The 16,156-nt window shown below is 44.5% G+C and overlaps 3 protein-coding genes across 5 annotated transcripts; 1 reads left to right on the top strand and 2 right to left on the bottom strand.

Moving 5' to 3' along the window:
* Positions 1–128: 128 nt before the first annotated feature.
* SELENOH (selenoprotein H) lies at positions 129–1,904 on the bottom strand. The gene is made up of 4 exons (XM_017668789.3): positions 1,496–1,904; positions 1,267–1,412; positions 998–1,128; positions 129–302 (listed from the first exon to the last, which is right to left on the bottom strand). Exons 1-3 carry the CDS (start codon positions 1,612–1,614, stop codon positions 1,028–1,030), a joined length of 366 nt encoding a protein of 121 aa, XP_017524278.1. The 5' UTR covers positions 1,615–1,904; the 3' UTR covers positions 129–302; positions 998–1,027.
* Positions 1,905–2,153: 249 nt separating this feature from the next.
* TMX2 (thioredoxin related transmembrane protein 2) lies at positions 2,154–9,419 on the bottom strand. 3 transcript variants are annotated; one of them, XM_036996740.2, is made up of 8 exons: positions 9,151–9,416; positions 5,032–5,185; positions 4,671–4,784; positions 4,329–4,405; positions 3,998–4,104; positions 3,761–3,826; positions 3,539–3,668; positions 2,154–3,012 (listed from the first exon to the last, which is right to left on the bottom strand). In XM_036996740.2, the coding sequence occupies exons 1-8, from the start codon at positions 9,337–9,339 to the stop codon at positions 2,866–2,868; spliced, it is 984 nt and encodes a 327-aa protein (XP_036852635.2). In that variant the 5' UTR covers positions 9,340–9,416; the 3' UTR covers positions 2,154–2,865. The 3 variants fall into 3 exon arrangements, with proteins under 3 accessions (XP_036852635.2, XP_017524277.1, XP_036852636.1); XM_017668788.3 differs by having other exon boundaries at positions 5,032–5,092; positions 9,151–9,412; XM_036996741.2 differs by lacking the exon at positions 2,154–3,012 and having other exon boundaries at positions 3,772–3,826; positions 5,032–5,092; positions 9,151–9,419.
* Positions 9,420–9,731: 312 nt separating this feature from the next.
* Positions 9,732–15,735, top strand: MED19 (mediator complex subunit 19). The gene is made up of 5 exons (XM_036996712.2): positions 9,732–9,994; positions 13,774–14,030; positions 14,194–14,290; positions 14,605–14,699; positions 14,877–15,735. The coding sequence occupies exons 1-5, from the start codon at positions 9,778–9,780 to the stop codon at positions 14,943–14,945; spliced, it is 735 nt and encodes a 244-aa protein (XP_036852607.2). The 5' UTR covers positions 9,732–9,777; the 3' UTR covers positions 14,946–15,735.
* The last annotated feature ends 421 nt before the right edge of the window (positions 15,736–16,156 follow it).

Below are 16,156 nucleotides of genomic sequence, written 5' to 3' on the forward strand. Positions count from 1 at the left end.
TATTCATGTGCTCTACCAGGGACCCTAGGAGCTTCAGGTTAACTGGTGCACCTTAGGCTATGAAAACATACAAGGGGCTGGCTTTGTCCATCCCTTACCATGAGAAGGAAGTTTTAATTACTCAAATACTTTGTTTCAACTTTTATTAAACAAACCAAACCCAAAAACTTTTTAATGCCTTACTAGAGGGTTGCCTAACAACCGAATCATTTCTGGAGGGGGAGAAACCACAGCTTCAGGCACATGGCTGAGGTTTGGCCACGTCCCGTCATAAATGTTCCAACATCACCAGAGACAGAAGGCTGTGAAAATGAGAGGAGACAGTTAGAGAAGGGGGACGCAGGCAATGGAGAAGCCCAAAGAAGGTGTGCCCTGCCCCCAACCCAAAAACCTCCAGGACTGCTTCCTCTCCCACATCCCACTCAACATATCAAGTGCCTGACAATATACCAAAGCAGTATATATCATATGAGATTCGGAACAGAAAGAAGCATACTAGGAATAAAAATCCCAAGAGGGTGGAAGTATATGTGAAGTTATGCAAAGATTTTGCCATTAAAAGGGGGAAAATCATAACTTGTACAAATACAGTAACACGTGTCAATCATTTTAACTAATAAAAGAGAACCAATGGAATTTTCAAATAAAACACACGCCATGGAAAATGGATTTTTAAACAAACTGGCCTACATCCCCAGGGCAACAACTGCATCTCAGAGGGCACAAACTTCATTTCCCCAGACAAACATTTACAGCATCAGTACCCTGGACTAAGCTCAAAGACAATGGCATAAAACATGAAGTTAGCAAAGGAAACAGTTATTTTAAAGGTTCTTCATACCACTTAAAAGGGGGAGAGGTATTCCCAGTAGAGGAAATTCTAAGTAAGAGAAAGGGAAGACCTATGATAATGTAGACCCTCTGTGAAATAAGGTGAGCAGGGCTGCTTGGGAGATAGCCACACCAAGATCAATCAACTCCCCGTCTCATCTCAAACCTCAGCGCGAGGGCTTCGGCCCAAATTTCCCTACGACAGGTACTTCTTCAGCTCCTCCACCACCTCTTCAGGCTCAGGGAACTTGAGTTTACGTGGGGGCCCCTTCTTAACCCCCGTCCAGAGCTCCACACCTGGGAAAAGACCGAGGAAGGCGAAGTTAATAGGGAATCCACCACCATCTCTCCACAATCATCTGGTGACCGCGGCTGAGACCGGCGCTTCCTCGCCTCGGAACCATGCCCCTGCCCCAGACCCGGGCCCCCACTCACTGCTGCCGTCCGGGCGCAGCAGCGTCACCTCGAAGCTGCCCCTCCGGGGTTTGGCAGGGTTCACCCTCACTGGCAGCTGCGGGGCCTCCAGGCGCAGCGCCTGGCTCAGGGCCGCGGCGTTGCGCCCGTAGACGCGTCAGCTGGTGCTGGGGAGACAGGAGGTCAGAGGCTAAGGCCCGAGGTATGCGACGCCCTTGCCCCCCGCCCCGTGTTTCCGCAGGCCCCTCACCAATGCTCTATAACGACGGCCGCCTCCTCCACTCCCTCTCGGCCGCTAGCCAATTTCTCTCGCTTCTCGACCGCCACCGCCGCTGCCTCCGCCTTGCGCTTCCTCCCGCGGGAAGCCATAGCCCCCCGAGCCCGGCCAGGAACTGAGCCGACCTGGGGCGGGAACAGGGTGGAAACCCGGCCACTGAGCAGGCACTGGCAGCAGACGCGGCCGCTCCGCGATCCACACAGCAGGACAGACGCTGCTCCAAGCAGCGGGAAGCTTGGCGCCGAGCCCACACGTGGCCTGGAGGCGGGAACTTCCGGCAGAGCCACTACGCACGTAGCAGGGGGAGGTACTGGGGCCCCGGATCCAAAGACCAGGGATTGCCGGGGGTGGCAAGACACGACTGGCTTTGCGCAGGTTCTTCGGTAACCTCCCCTGGGGCTGAAGTGTGCGCCGCCCGCCCCCACCCCGCGCCGCCTCCTGGGACTGGGACCAATCCCAAGCCAAATCCACAGCCGAACTCCCTGACGTGAAGGATAGTAGTCTTGCACAACTCCCCCCAATTCTGGCAACCAATGCCCAGCAATTGGTGAAACTAATTAGCATAGCCTTTTAAATTAAGGAAATGGGCAATTGCCCGGCTTTTATACTGGCAGAACACACAAAGGTGTAATCAAAGGAAATTCCAGTCTCTTTATTGTGGAAAACCATCAACTGGGTACAGGGAAAGTAGGACGGTGAGTGAAACCCCAATTCCGCCCAGAGCTTTCTCCTCCAAAGGAATGTTGTAAATCTCTATCCCCCTTTCTCCCAATCTCCATAAAATGGGATTGTTCCAGTCTTCAATGAGAACTGTGGTTAAATGTTTCTCCTTAGGACCAATCACAAAGGTAGGCTTAAACTTTTTAATGAAGGCCACAGACCAAGTCAGAAGTGCCTAAAGAAGCAAAGGTCCTTAATGGAAAAATCTTAGCACTGACTCAATACCCCAGGCATGTTATGTTTGGGTTTAATTAGGCTGTATAGGTCCACTGACAGGCATAATGAAACCACAGCGTGGTGGACAGGTGAGTGGTGGATGGCAGCTGACACACTGATCCAAGCTTGGAAGGAAAGAATTTCCTCCTCAATTATGTGAGATCTCTCCCTTCCTTCGGTCAAGAGATAGACACAGCAGAGAAGGCCTTCCTGGTGGGTCGCTGTAGACGGCCTAGAAGCCTCTTTAAAACCGGAAGCAGCACCCTGCCCCACCCAGGTACAGCCCAAACAGGGAAAACATAAATAAAAGGCCAAAGCCTCAGGCAAGGCTGGTGGTTACAAAACGGGCAGGGCCTCAAAGGTGCCTGGGATTGACATGAGAGCAAAGTACTGAGGAGGCCAGGATCTTATTTGTCCTTCTTGCTTTCCCCATCTGGCACGCTGGTGGGGGTTGGGGCCACAGGGTGCTCCTCTGGGATATTTTCGCCAGCCTTTGATAGCTTCTTGGCCCGTTGATACAGCTCATTCAAGTTGAACTCTCGAATCACATTCTCCTGCACAGAAGAAATCCATGCACACACACATCAAGGTTCAGGCTGGAAGGGAGAGTACTTACTAGCACTACGGTATTTAGGAACACTAGGAAAGAAGGAAGCAGAGGGCAGAAATCTACTCTAACCTAACTCTGTGTTTTGGGTACCTGGGAAAAAGTCAACTAATATTTAAGTACCTATTATGTGACAATCACCATGCCAAGAATTACAGTTGCATTATTTAATGTAATCTATGAAACAACCCAGTGAGCCTAGTACTACTGACTCCAGTTTACTGCTAAGGAACCTAAGGCCTACAGACAATAGGTACTAATAACAGTTCCCAGTGCTGGCAGTTCTGGCATATGGTAGAAGCCTATAATATGAATTTGTTGAGTGAATTCATCATGAGGTCTCATAAATAGCCTACACTCTCAAAGCCAGGGGGCAGGTGGAAAAGCTAGGAATAAAGTCCAGGTTGGAGTCCAAAGCCCATCTACTACTCCACACCCTTCTCCAAAAACACTCGCCCACTCTTTCAAGTGACCTCAGAGAAGGTCCAAGAGACAGCTCGTCCTTTCTTGTCAATTTGTGGCCGCCGCATGACCTCCTTTCCACCTTGGAACAGAATCAGCGTAGGTAGCTGCTTGGTGAGAGGCGATATGCTCACTCTGTACCTATGGGCGGGGAAAGTACTCTGTAAATGCACCTGTATACAGCACTCTGAGTGATCCCCTGCGCAAACCCTCTGGCCCAGGCCCTTACATACCGTGTACTAACATCAGTGTAACGTCCAACGTCCACCTTCCCAAAATTTAGCCCTGTACAGTTGTACCTGAGAAGAATACATTATTTAACATAGTGAAAGACAGGAGAAGTGGAAGTACAGATATTTGGGTTGGAGGGAATGCCTTTGGTTGTGATGTGCAAAAATCAAAGCCAAAAACAATGAGAAGAAAGGGACAGCCATGTCGATTTCCATCATCCCTCCCTTTGCACTACTCACTTGAGGGAGAGGTCAGCATAGATAGGAGCAAACGACTGGCAGTCATTAGACCAATTGGCAAAGAACTCCACAATCCAAGTGACCCTCTTGTCCCGCTCCAGCTCTTCCTGCCACACACAGGGAAGAACAGTGAGCTGGATCACAGACTCCTGGAAAGGTTCAGCCCTTGGTCTCTAATTCCTCGTCCTGGCTTCCCCTCCTTTCCTCCCCTAGATCCAATAATGAACCACAGTACATTTGACTTCAATCCTGAGCACTGCTGCTCCTAGTAAGTAAAGACACAACTATAAAATTACCCATAAAGGACCCAAGAAACAGAAAGAGCACTCACATCAATGGTTTTATCACTGAAGTACTTGATGTACTCAGGGCCCATATACAGGGGTGGTTTGCATGTCATCAGGAACACTGTTAACACAGAAAGAAGGTATCAGAGAGTAAACATGCAAAGACTTCCGCAGGGGATTTACATTCACACCAACTCAAAGATTTCAAGCACCGAAGAACAGACCACCAACATGACAGATTCCCTTCCTCTTCAAGTCTATTTAGACTCTTTATTATCTGAGACACGTGCATAATTAATTAGGTACAAGATACAGAAGAAAGGTACAGAAAAACTGGTTTGGGATTGAAACTTGGTTCCCACAACCAAGTTTTACAGTCTCCTTACCTATGCAGAGTGTGATATAAAGCAGGCCCATGCGAATATCCAGGCGGAAAAAAAGAATGGCATTGGCAACTTTACTGAACATGAAGATGTTGCCAATATGTTGCTCCACGGTGACTGAAACACAGAGATGTAACAGGTCAGGCTGGCTCCATGCTCCTATACCCCACTGTTTGTCCCCTCATCCTGGGATACTTTGAAATGGGAGAGAGAGCAGGGTTTAAAAGTCCAAGATCAAATTCAGCCTTGGCGTGGAATGAGCAGACGAGTTCACCAAATAATGCCCCTCTTGTTAACATAAATGAAAGCATTAGGGAAGGAATTAGGCCTAACCTTGAGAGACAGAGAAGCAGGCTAAACTTACTGGATCTGCGGTTTTTCATCATCACAATGGCACTGAGAAACATCAGGATCTCAACCTCTCTCTGGAACAGAGTCAAAATGACAGGAATGGCGTGAAGAGAGATGATTTGGGTAGGTAAGGGAGCCAATGCAATAAAAACCAGCAGACGTGCAAACTGGGAATGGTTAACAATGAAAAATAACTGGAGTCAGCTAAAATGTAGTGGGAAAAACACCAATGACACAATCTAGGTTCAGGTTCTACCCCTGCCACAACCTGGCTTGGTGCCTTTCAGCAAATCACTTAACCTCCTTCAGTGGTTTCCTCCACCGAACAGTATTTGTATCAAAATGCTAGTGTGAGAACTAAAAATAGACAATGTATGAAAGAGTTATATAAAGTATGATATAGTGTAAAACTAAGATATTACAACCAGTTCAGTGTGACCCTGGTAAAATAAAACTTTTTCAGGCAAACTTTCTCAATAATATTCCATTGATACAATATCTGGCTATTCCATTTGTTTGGTTTTGCTTATGTTACATCATTCCTCTCCGCCTATTATTTATAGTAATAATCCATGCACCTTTAATATACAGTTGACCCTTGAATAAGAGGTTTGACCTGCCCAGGTCCACTTATATGCATATTTTTTTTAATAAGTACATCAGAAAAATTTTTTGAGATTTGTGACAATTTTAAAAACATTTTTCTCTAGATTACTTTGCTGTAAGAATATGGTATACAATACGTTTAATGTACAAAATATATGTTAATTGACTGTTAATCAGTAAATCTTCTGGTTAACAGACCATAGGCTTTTCGTAGTCAAGTTTTGGGGGGGAGTATTTTCAATTGTGTTGAGGGGAGTGTCGGCACTCCTAACCCCCACATTGTGCAGAAGTCCACGGTAATTTGAGAGTTGAACGAGGCCTCTCAGAGGTCTAGAAGGTCCTTTTCAGTACCCTTGGCTTGGTTCTTTCTCACCTTCTAGAATGTAAGCTCCATATAAGCGAAGTGAGACAGCCAGTAAACAAAACAAGGAAACAAACAAGAACATTTCAAAGAGTAAAGACTATAGAACCATGTGAAAGAAAGCATAGGAGAGCAACTAGATTGGATGTTCTGAGACCTTCCATACCTTTCTGTTTATAATACAGAGAGCCAAATCATTATCTGAGACAGAACCCATCAACTGCAATTTACAGTTAAGAGAGGGAGCATGGTTTTTACCCTCCAGTTCCAACAAAGAGTGCCTGATTGGATTTAGGAATGGACACATAATGTGGGGGTTAGGGAATATGACAGACCTTACTAAATATCATACCTGAGCAGGAATTAGGAAGAGTTTTCACAAAAGAAATGAGTTAGAATTGGGGCTTACAATTGTGGAAAGATGAAATTTAAAAGGGGAACTACAGTCCACCAGGACACTAAAGATTGGAATAAAAGGAATCTTCTCAAAAGATAGAGAATGGGCCTATGGTAAAGACTGGCTAAGTATACTTCAAACGTTTTTCTTTTTCCTTCTTGGCATCCCTGTATCTAGATAGAACTATGTGACTAGCAAGTAACCCTGAGTGGAATGTGAGCAGAAGTGAGTGATGTACCACTTCTGGACCGGGCAGTAAAAAAGGGTGTCCTTGCATTCCAGCTTTCTTCATCTGCTGGCTAGACTATACTGGGATGACCTTAAAGCCATAGGTTGAAGACAGAATGAGAGTGGGTTCCAGAGTATCTACAAGAAGCAGAGCCCTTCTCATTGTTTTGCTTATTTTTCCATTGTTTTCAAACTTTTTATTATAGAAATTTTCAAATATACATAAGCAGAGAGGATACTGAAGGAAAGCAGAATATGCCTCCTCCCCAAAATATGCCACTTTGGCATGAGGATAATTTTGACATTAAAAGCAACTGAGAAATAGATACAAGAAAAGCTCCCTGCCCTCTCCCATTTGTCTAAAAGCAGGAAATACATTTTCAAAGGCATCCCTCCAACCTTCTCTACCAGGAAGGACACAGTTAATCAAGGGAGATAACTTTAGATTCTATCAGCCTAGAGAGAGCACCCGAGGCCCTGCATAACAAACTCGCCTTTATCTACCATTAGTTTACCTTCTCAGTTTGCCACCCTTAGAAGCTTAGAACTGCTTTCGGAAGGTCTAGTTATTTCTCTTATTGTTTTTTGTCAAAAATGCTGTATAAGTCAGAGTTCTAAGCCCCCTCTTTGAGTGATTCATTTTTCCCTGTATTATCTCCCATGTATACATTAGGTATACATGTTAATAGACGTCTGTTTGTCTTTTAATTGTTTTTAATCTGTCTTTTCTGATAAGGGGCCTCAGCCAAGACCTCAAAAGAGAGAAAATAAATTTTTCTTGCCCTACAATACTTTAATGAACCCGTACTACTCAGTCAATAGTAACACTTTGCCAAAATGGTTCCATTTCATCTGTGCCACCCCCTTTTTTTTTTTGCTGGAGAGCCTAAAACAAAATCCAATTAAATCATTTCACTTGTAAATTCTTCAGTTCATCTCTCTTACAGGAATGAACTTATTAACAAACCAAAATAACATAATCATATTTCACACAATAATTCCTTACTGTTATCTAATACTCGGTCCTCATTCAAATGATCCCAATTATCTCAAATTGTCTTTGTACAGTTGTTTAGTCAAATCAAGAACAAGCAAGTAAAAGACATAGTATATCTAGCTGATGTGTTTCTTTGGTCTTCCTTAATCTCTAATGGATACCTGCTGTTCCTTTTTACTCCAGGCTATTTATCTGTTGAAGCCGAGTCATCTGTCAACTTTCCCACTTTCTGGATTTGGCTGCTTGTATACTCATGGTATATGTTCTTCTAATGGTGATGCAAGTATATAATCTTCCTTCTGACATATCATCAGAAGCCCATGCTATGCCACAATGCCTACATCATTCACCTCACTTCACCTCACCATGTAGGCATTTATCATCTCACATTATCCAAAAAGGGTGACTATAGTACAGTAAGGTACTTTGAGAAAGACCATGTTCACATAACTTTTACTGTAATATACTGCTATAATTATTTTATTTTATTATTAGTTATTACCATTAATCTCTTACTGTGCCTAACTTATAAACTTTTTCATATGTATGTGTGTATAGGAAAAAATACAGTATACATAGGGTATGGTACTATCTGGGTTTCTGGCACCCACTGGGGGTCTTGGAAAATACCACCACCAATATGGGAGGACTACTGGATCAGATAAAAATAGGATTTTTTGTAGCAGGGCTACACCTGAGCTTATCAATACTACTGTCTGGGAAAGGGCAGAGAAGTATGAAAGAGTAAACAAGGGATGGAGGATAAAACTAGGTGGGGGCTGGAAAAGACAAAAACGGTATGACTAACCTCCTTCCTCAGAACACAGATACTGTTGTACAGCAGAGTGCACACAGCTTCAAGCCATTTTTCTCAGTGATCCCTCCACTCCTACTCGGGCAGTACAGCAAGACGTTTGAGACAGATTTCTTTGCAATGTATTTTCTACAGTTCCTTTTCAACAGGCTTAACAGGCATATTTGCATCCTCAGTATGAAGCACAGTACTTAGCACATTGTGTGCTCCCTGGAAATGTTCACTGAATTAAGAAATGTGTAAGAGTGTGCAGGTACTATGGCCAGAACAGGGAGCCCAAGTTCCGGTCACTTACTAGTTGAGTGACCTTGGACAAGTCGCCTAACCATACTGAGACTAATTTCTTCATAAACAAAACGGGAAATACTACTTGCCTTGTTACCTCGGTGGCTCCTCAAGAGGCCTTAATAATAAGCAACACTGTAATAAACACTGCACTTGTGTAGTCTGGGTAGGACTGTTGACGAGTATGAATGGTAAGATGAAAAGAATCCTGGACTCATGGGTCAGAAGACAGAGGCTGTTTAGGCTTACCCACCGTTTTCTCATCTTAACTGATCACGAAGAGATTTAGACCGGATGACCGACCAGGCCCTCCACTCTAATACTCTAAGTCCGCTTTAGGCTCGTAACCTTGGGTATCCTCCCAGAGGTGAACCTGGGGCTCCCAATGCAACCGCTGGGGCAGGGGCAGTCAAGGTCACGGGGTCCTAGGCAGGGGTCGCTCACCCAATCAAAGTCACACGGGTTGCCGTCTTCACGCTGCGTGGGGAGACTGTGGCAGAGAGGGGGCAGCTTCCTCACAAGTAGGAAGGCAGCAGAGAGCAGGGCTGACAGAAGGTAGTAAGGTCGGGCCAGCCATCGCGAAAGTCGCGGCACCGAATACACCAGAGCAATTAAAGGTGCTAGGACCGCCATCTTTCTGGCCCTCTGGGCCGCCGGCGCTCTTAGGCGTCGGTGTTGTCTAGTCTTGCCTCTGCCCACATTGAGACTCCCATTGGGCCTTGTCTCCGATGCACCGCCCCTAGGCCCGGAAGGAGATCTCTGATTGGATGTTACTGTATGCTAGCACTAGGGATTTGACATCTTATTGGTCAATCTAGCTATCGCTTTCTTCCACCTAAGACATTTTATTGGACATGAGACTGAGGCGAGCAGATACATCAAGAATTTAATAAGGTTAGATAGCGCTTCCTGAACGTGCTCATAAAGCGACGGAAATAGTTGCCTTAAGACGGTAGGCGGGCACCCAATCACAAACGGCTCCCGGAGGAGGAGGGCGGTACGCCGTGAAAGGATTGTCCAATGAAAATCACCAACGCCAGACACCAGGACAGCCCTGGGGCGGAGGGGACGATGGAGAATTTCACGGCACTGTTCGGAGCTCAGGCTGACCCACCACCTCCCTCAACCGCACTAGGCTTCGGACCAGGAAAACCTCCACCCCCGCCTCCCCCGCCTCCGGGCGGGGGACCCGGCACGGCCCCTGTCCCGACCGTGGCCACGGCAGCTCCTGGGACCGACAAGTCAGGGGCTGGCTGTGGTCCTTTCTACCTAATGCGGGAACTGCCGGGTGAGTAGTAGGCCTGTTTTAAGCCTATCAGATCACAGCGAGGACCTGGTGATGGGCGTGGCTCCCAGCCTTCTGGCGGAGGTTCGAAGTAGTAACCTAGGCTACGCGTTCGGGAATCTTTGCGCTCAAAATCGGAAGGGCTGAGTTTTTCAAAACTGAAGGGATGAGTGAATTCTTGGCGTGGTTTGGGAAGAGGGTGAGAATGCATCACCGTGACCATCTTTCACTCCACATCCGGCCTCTGTCCCTGACGTTGATTTATGCCTCCCTAAAAACGAAACACGGTTTGAGTTTGGAACTCTAGAGTCCCGATTTAACATCCCTGCGGACCTAAAGTTTTAAGTCAGATCTGCCACGCTTGCTGTTGGTTTGAGGCATGTTGTCCTTCTCAGGCCATGGCATTTTCTCATGTGTCCAAATTGAGCAAGACTCTTTGATTAAAATAAACTAGAATTGAACCAAATTCTTTCATTAAAATTATTTTGGGGGGCATCTGCTATGTACCTGGCACTGTCCTAAATGCTGTGAACAAGATTCAGATCCTTGCCTATTTTGGAGTTTACATTTCAGTGAGGAGCATAGAGTAAGCAAAATAATATTGAGACAGTGGTTAGTGATACAAAGAGAAAATGTGATAAAAGAATTGAGGGGACAGACCTACTTTTAGCTAGAATGGTAGAAACCCTCTTAGTAGGTGACACGAGCTAAAATATAAGCATAAGGAGCTAGCTGTGTGTGAGTGGGAAGGAGGATAATTCTAGATACAAGAAATAAGAAGCCCTGATGTGAGAAAAAGCTTGGAATATCTGAGGGCCAGACAACTTGTGGACTTTAGTGGAGTGACAAAGAAAAGAGTGATAGGAGATGAAAGTGAGAGAGGTAGGCAGCGGTCGAAATAGGTATTTCATTTTTGAGTTAAGCCATTTTGACACAGGAGAATCAGATGATCTAATTTTATCTTAAATCATTCAAGCAACTATGTTAAGAATGGAAAGTGGGGAAGTCAGTTAGAAGTTACTGCTTAGTAGTCCAGGAAAGCGATGATGGTTTGGAATTGGCAGTAGTAGTGGAGGAGAGAAGTGAATGGATGCAGGATGAGTGTTAGAAGGAGAGCTGACAGGAATGAACGATTGAATACAGAAGTGAAGGAGAGGAATTGAGGATGACTTGTAAATTCTTGGCTTGGATAATTGGATGGATGGTAGTGCTGAGAAAGGAAGAAACAAGTTTGAGGAGGTGGAAGTTATTTTGGACATGTTAAGTCTCCAAGATGCCTTTTAGTTCATCCCAGGGCCTGCTACATCAAGAGTTGAGGAAAATAATAATGAATATTGGCACAGTACTTTGAAGTTCACGATGCAGTTATATATGAAATACTAGTTAGTACTTAGAATAGCCCCTTGAATAAGTAATGACTATAGCATCTTACTACGCTAATGGACAGTGATTGCAATGGGGTGGGGGGGAACTTGATAATGTGGATGAATGTTGAACCAGTGTTGCTCGTGTGAAACCTTCCTAAGATTGTATATCAGTGGTATCTTAATTTTAAAAAAATAGCCCCTTGAGGTAGGCACTTACAGTTGAAAAAACTGAAGCATAGAGGGACTTTCCTTTGGTTAGTTAGTGGTTGATGTCACCCAGCAGTGTCTTAACCTTACCTATTGTGATTGTACCTATTTATATCAACCAGTTGACAGATACGGAATATCTGTTTCCAGCCAAATGCTGAGTGTGTAGGAAAGGAGACATGAGGTGAGATGGGGAGAGAAATTAATAAGCCTGGTCCTTGTTTTTAAGGAGCGTATTTTATTTAGGTGTACAAAGTATGTGGCTTAAGGATAATGTAACTATATTTCTTGTCAAGGTCAGTCTCATTACTTTGTGGTCATATGTCACAACTATTAAAAAGCATATGATCATTTTCAAAATGTGTTCCTTGTTATCCAGAATGACAGAAAGCAGTTGTTACTTGAGCTGGACCTTGAAGAATTCATACTGTTGAAGAAAATTAGGAGGAATTTTCCTGAAAGAAAAGAAAATGAGGGGTGTATTTTTCCAAAGATGATGGAGACCTGTTTGGATGGATCAGATATTTTGCATAGAATAGCGGTTGATCAGGCCTCAAATCTAAGTTACAGTAGGATGAATTTTACCGTGAGTGCCAGTTAAAGGATTTGAGATTTTTCCTGAGCATAATAGGAAACCACTGAGATTGTTGAACTCAGGAGTACTGCTTCTAAAAATACCTGGAGAATGTGGGTGCCAGGTATTGTAAAAGAGAAACCATGAGTGAGAGGGGGGAAAGTTGGAGATAAAAAAAATAATTCTATTGACTAAGAGGAAGCTGGAAACACAAGATTAGTTTTTAACAGAGGAGTTAGGGCCAGGTAAATCACCTTCATAGAACTGATAGTAAAACAGGAAGTTAGATGGGCGCTGCAGTTCAAGAGTTTAGGAAATGCACAGAGTGCCTTCTCACCTGCGCTTTGGGTATAACTATCTGGAAGGAGGAGAGCTGACAGAGGCCAGAAAATCAGGGTATTAGAATGACAGGAGGCAGTCCTAGTTAGGAGGAGGTGCTGTGGCACTGGGTCTCCTGCCATTACAGTGAAACATTTGGCATGAGGGAACAAAAGGAGAAGACTAGGTAAGGCCTAAACATATGCAGGACAAATAACGTTGCTCATTTAGAAGTTATGGAGTGGAATGTATGTGTGCTGTATTGGGCACCAGTGATATGTGAATGCACAAAATACAAACAAGAATGTCTCTACCCTTCAGGGACTCACAGCTCAGAACCCGAGTTTTCCCAAATCAGTCATCATAAACAAGCCACTTTTGTCATTTGTACCTTTCATTGTCCATCATAACCATAGATAAAGTTGGAGGCTAGATACTCCACCTTTGCCACTGATCCTTGTTAAATTACTAATAACGTTATGTTTGTTGAAAAAAGCCAGCCATGCAGTGTTTATACTGATAATGCCTTGCATTTATATAAAACTTTATGCTTTTCAATGTTTTCCTTTGAACCTTGAAAAAAAATTAAGTGTACTTAAAATAGCTGTTACCCCACTCCACAGATAAGGAGAAACTGAGGCATAGAGGACGGCTAGAATTAGAATTTTCATTACCCAGCCTCTAGTCAAATCAATCTTTCTTCTAGGCAAAGCATTATTCTCAGTATTATTAAGAAGAATAAAGATGGTAACAAAAGTTAGGCAACAGTAGCTAGAAAAATCTCCTGTTTTTCCTTGTAAAGATAATTAGTGTTTCTTGCTAGTAAAAAAAAAAAGTCCTTGAGAAGACATTGAAACTATCAGGTCATATTTGGTCCTTAGATTGGTTGTAGCTGAGCTCTGAGGTATTATACTGGTTATGTCAAATATGTCAAAGAGAGTTTATATTCTCATTAGTACATCTTATTTGAAAAGCACTCAGAACAATGTTTAGCATGGAGTGAACACTGTGTAAGTTATTCTGGTTTGTCCAAGGAGGGGAGAATGCCTCCATGGGGTAAAGCAGTTTCCATCTCTTCCCTATCTGCATTTTCTACTTCCCATTCCATGCCACCAATATATGGAACTGTATTTTTAGTGTTTATTATGTGTTATTTAGTATTGCTGTTTCTTTAAATTTTTTAATTTTTGTGATTCTCACTTAAAAGATACCTTATTTTTGGCTTAAATACAGTAATTTGCTTTCCCTCTGGGTCAATGATTAAAAAAAAAACTCTTGGAACTAATGTATTTTTATTATTATTTTATGTCCTCTAGGCAGCACAGAGCTGACAGGCAGCACCAATCTGATCACACACTACAACCTGGAACAGGCCTATAATAAATTCTGTGGGAAGAAGGTGAAGGAGAAGCTAAGTAACTTCCTGCCAGACCTGCCAGGGATGATTGATCTGCCTGGTTCCCATGATAACAGCAGCCTCCGCTCCCTCATTGAGAAGCCCCCTATTCTTGGTGGCTCTTTTAATCCTATCACAGGGACCATGCTGGCTGGCTTCCGCCTCCACACTGGCCCGGTGAGTCCCCTTAGGGAGCAGGGGAGCACATGGGGAGGCCTGAAAGGCATGCAGGTGCTTTTTCTGTCCAGGTCTGTTCCTTCTTAACTTACTGAGCAGAACAGATGATGGGAGCAGGGAACCCACACACACACTCACCTGGCCCTTCCTCTGGTTCCTTCAGTTGCCAGAGCAGTGTCGTCTGATGCACATTCAGCCTCCCAAGAAGAAGAATAAGCACAAGCACAAACAGAGCCGTACGCAGGATCCTGTCCCTCCAGGTAAGAAGTGGTTCTGTTCAAAGTCAGAAAACCTGACGTTCTGAATCTGGTTCAGCCATCCTCAGTTAAAAACCCAATTAAGTTCCTTGTGGAGCCCTGGACTCCCCAGTTGTCCTGGAAGAAACTGATGTAATGGGGTCTCCCAGACAAGCAGGAACTGGGGACAAGGGCTTTAGCAGCTCCTCTGCTCCCTTCCGGCCTCCAGTGTGGAGAAAAGCAGTCACTTGACCAGGGCCTGTCCTGCAGTCTCTAGAATTGCCAGGAGCAGGGGATTTTGAGCTCTTCAGGTGACAGGCACCTCTTGTCTTTTACAGAAACACCATCTGATTCTGATCACAAGAAGAAGAAGAAGAAGAAAGAAGAGGATCCCGAGCGGAAAAGAAAGAAAAAAGAGAAGAAGAAAAAGAAGGTAGGATAGGGGCCTGTTGCTATGACCCAGCGAATCCCTACATGTCACCCCATCCTTGGTTGAGTCCTTTGCCTTGGGTTGGACGCAGGATTGAAAAGTCAAGACAGGGCGCTCTTTTCCCTGGTGAAGGCCAAGGTTTCTTCCTAGCTGTTCGTTTACCACTCCTTGTCCCCCCAGAACCGACACAGCCCGGAGCACCCAGGCATGGGCGGCTCCCAGGCGAGCAGCAGTGGCAGCCTCCGCTGACAGGCCTCCTGGACCCATCGGCACCCCACCTCCGCTGTCCGGACCCAGCCGTAACCCCCCAGCAGACCCTGGCCATCCAGACCCACCAGTGACCACCCCAGTAACCCCCTTCATCTGGACGCTGCCCCTCTACTGTCAGGACCCTGCTGGTCACAGCTGCCTTCCAGGACCTCGGGCGCTGCCTTGGGAAAATCGGACTGGGACAGAAGCTGGCTCACAGTGCTCCATTAAGGTTAAAACATTATGTTAAAGAAGGGCCATACTTTTTGTAAGGCTCACAGACATCTCCCAGAAAGCTTTCATCTCTTGTACAACTTGTCTGATTTAGGACTTTATCTGATTTGTTACTGTTTTTCTTTAAATTTTTTTTTCATTTATCACACTAGCATGTGTGGCTGCCTATAAGAGGTTATATGCCTTTCTGTGGTAGGGTTTAAGCTGAGGCATGCTAAGATCTGAAGGGATCTGGTTCTTGTCATTACATTATCGCATCAGCAGAGGGGAACACCCAAAACAAGATTGCAGAACATGGTCCCAATAGTGAAGCAAAGCTTGGTGATAACTTTCCACAGCAGACGCGGAACAGCCTGCCCATAACACTGAGAACCAAGCATGGGATGATCTTCAGGTTCCCTTTAAGAGCTGATCTAGTTAGGGTTCAGCTGTGTTCTAGGTTAATTTTGTGTTGAAACAAAACAGCCAACTGAAAAAACACCCACGATCACTTATTTTAACAAGGTTGATTTTTGGTCAGGCCTGAGTTTTTAAAATAAACCTCTGGCAAAGGTCAGTGTTTCTCTTGTCTTTATAAGAATGTTTTACCTGCCTTGTTCCGTAGTTATGACAAATTATTTGGCTGATGTGAAAACACTTTTAAGCTGGTAAAAAACTAGCAGAGTGTAAAATAAATCCTTTCAATCTTCTTAATTTCAGGTAACTGAAAATTTATCAAGAAAGCCCAAGCTAATGTAATCTGACTTTAAGGCAGAACAGTTAAGATCTGTTGTGATAAGCCATTGATTGTTCCTATTATGAGCAGGGAGAAAATCACTCATTTAAGCTGTTTTAATCTAGGATTTCAGAGCAAGTTTAAATACTGAAGTTACGGACAGTGAAAATAAAGGGTCTTCAGTTTACTGAGATTTAGGGTCCAAGGATGCCTATTTAAAATTAGGTTAACAGCCTATTGCTTCCAACAACTAGAAGACAAG

The sequence above is a fragment of the Manis javanica genome, chromosome 11, assembly GCF_040802235.1.
Source record: "Manis javanica isolate MJ-LG chromosome 11, MJ_LKY, whole genome shotgun sequence".
Taxonomy (NCBI): Eukaryota; Metazoa; Chordata; class Mammalia; order Pholidota; family Manidae; genus Manis; species Manis javanica.

Excerpts from the sequence above, each read along its gene's own strand:
- MED19 (XM_036996712.2), top strand. The coding sequence starts at position 9,778 with ATGGAGAATTTCACGGCACTGTTCGGAGCTCAGGCTGACCCACCACCT. Across the intron at positions 14,031-14,193 it reads TCCGCCTCCACACTGGCCCG|TTGCCAGAGCAGTGTCGTCT; the intron begins GTGAGTCCCCTT and ends TGGTTCCTTCAG. Across the intron at positions 14,700-14,876 it reads AAGAGAAGAAGAAAAAGAAG|AACCGACACAGCCCGGAGCA; the intron begins GTAGGATAGGGG and ends TTGTCCCCCCAG.
- TMX2 (XM_036996740.2), bottom strand. The coding sequence starts at position 9,339 with ATGGCGGTCCTAGCACCTTTAATTGCTCTGGTGTATTCGGTGCCGCGA. Across the intron at positions 4,406-4,670 it reads TTATATCACACTCTGCATAG|TGTTCCTGATGACATGCAAA; the intron begins GTAAGGAGACTG and ends CTGTGTTAACAG. Across the intron at positions 3,669-3,760 it reads TACACTGATGTTAGTACACG|GTACAGAGTGAGCATATCGC; the intron begins GTATGTAAGGGC and ends CCCCGCCCATAG.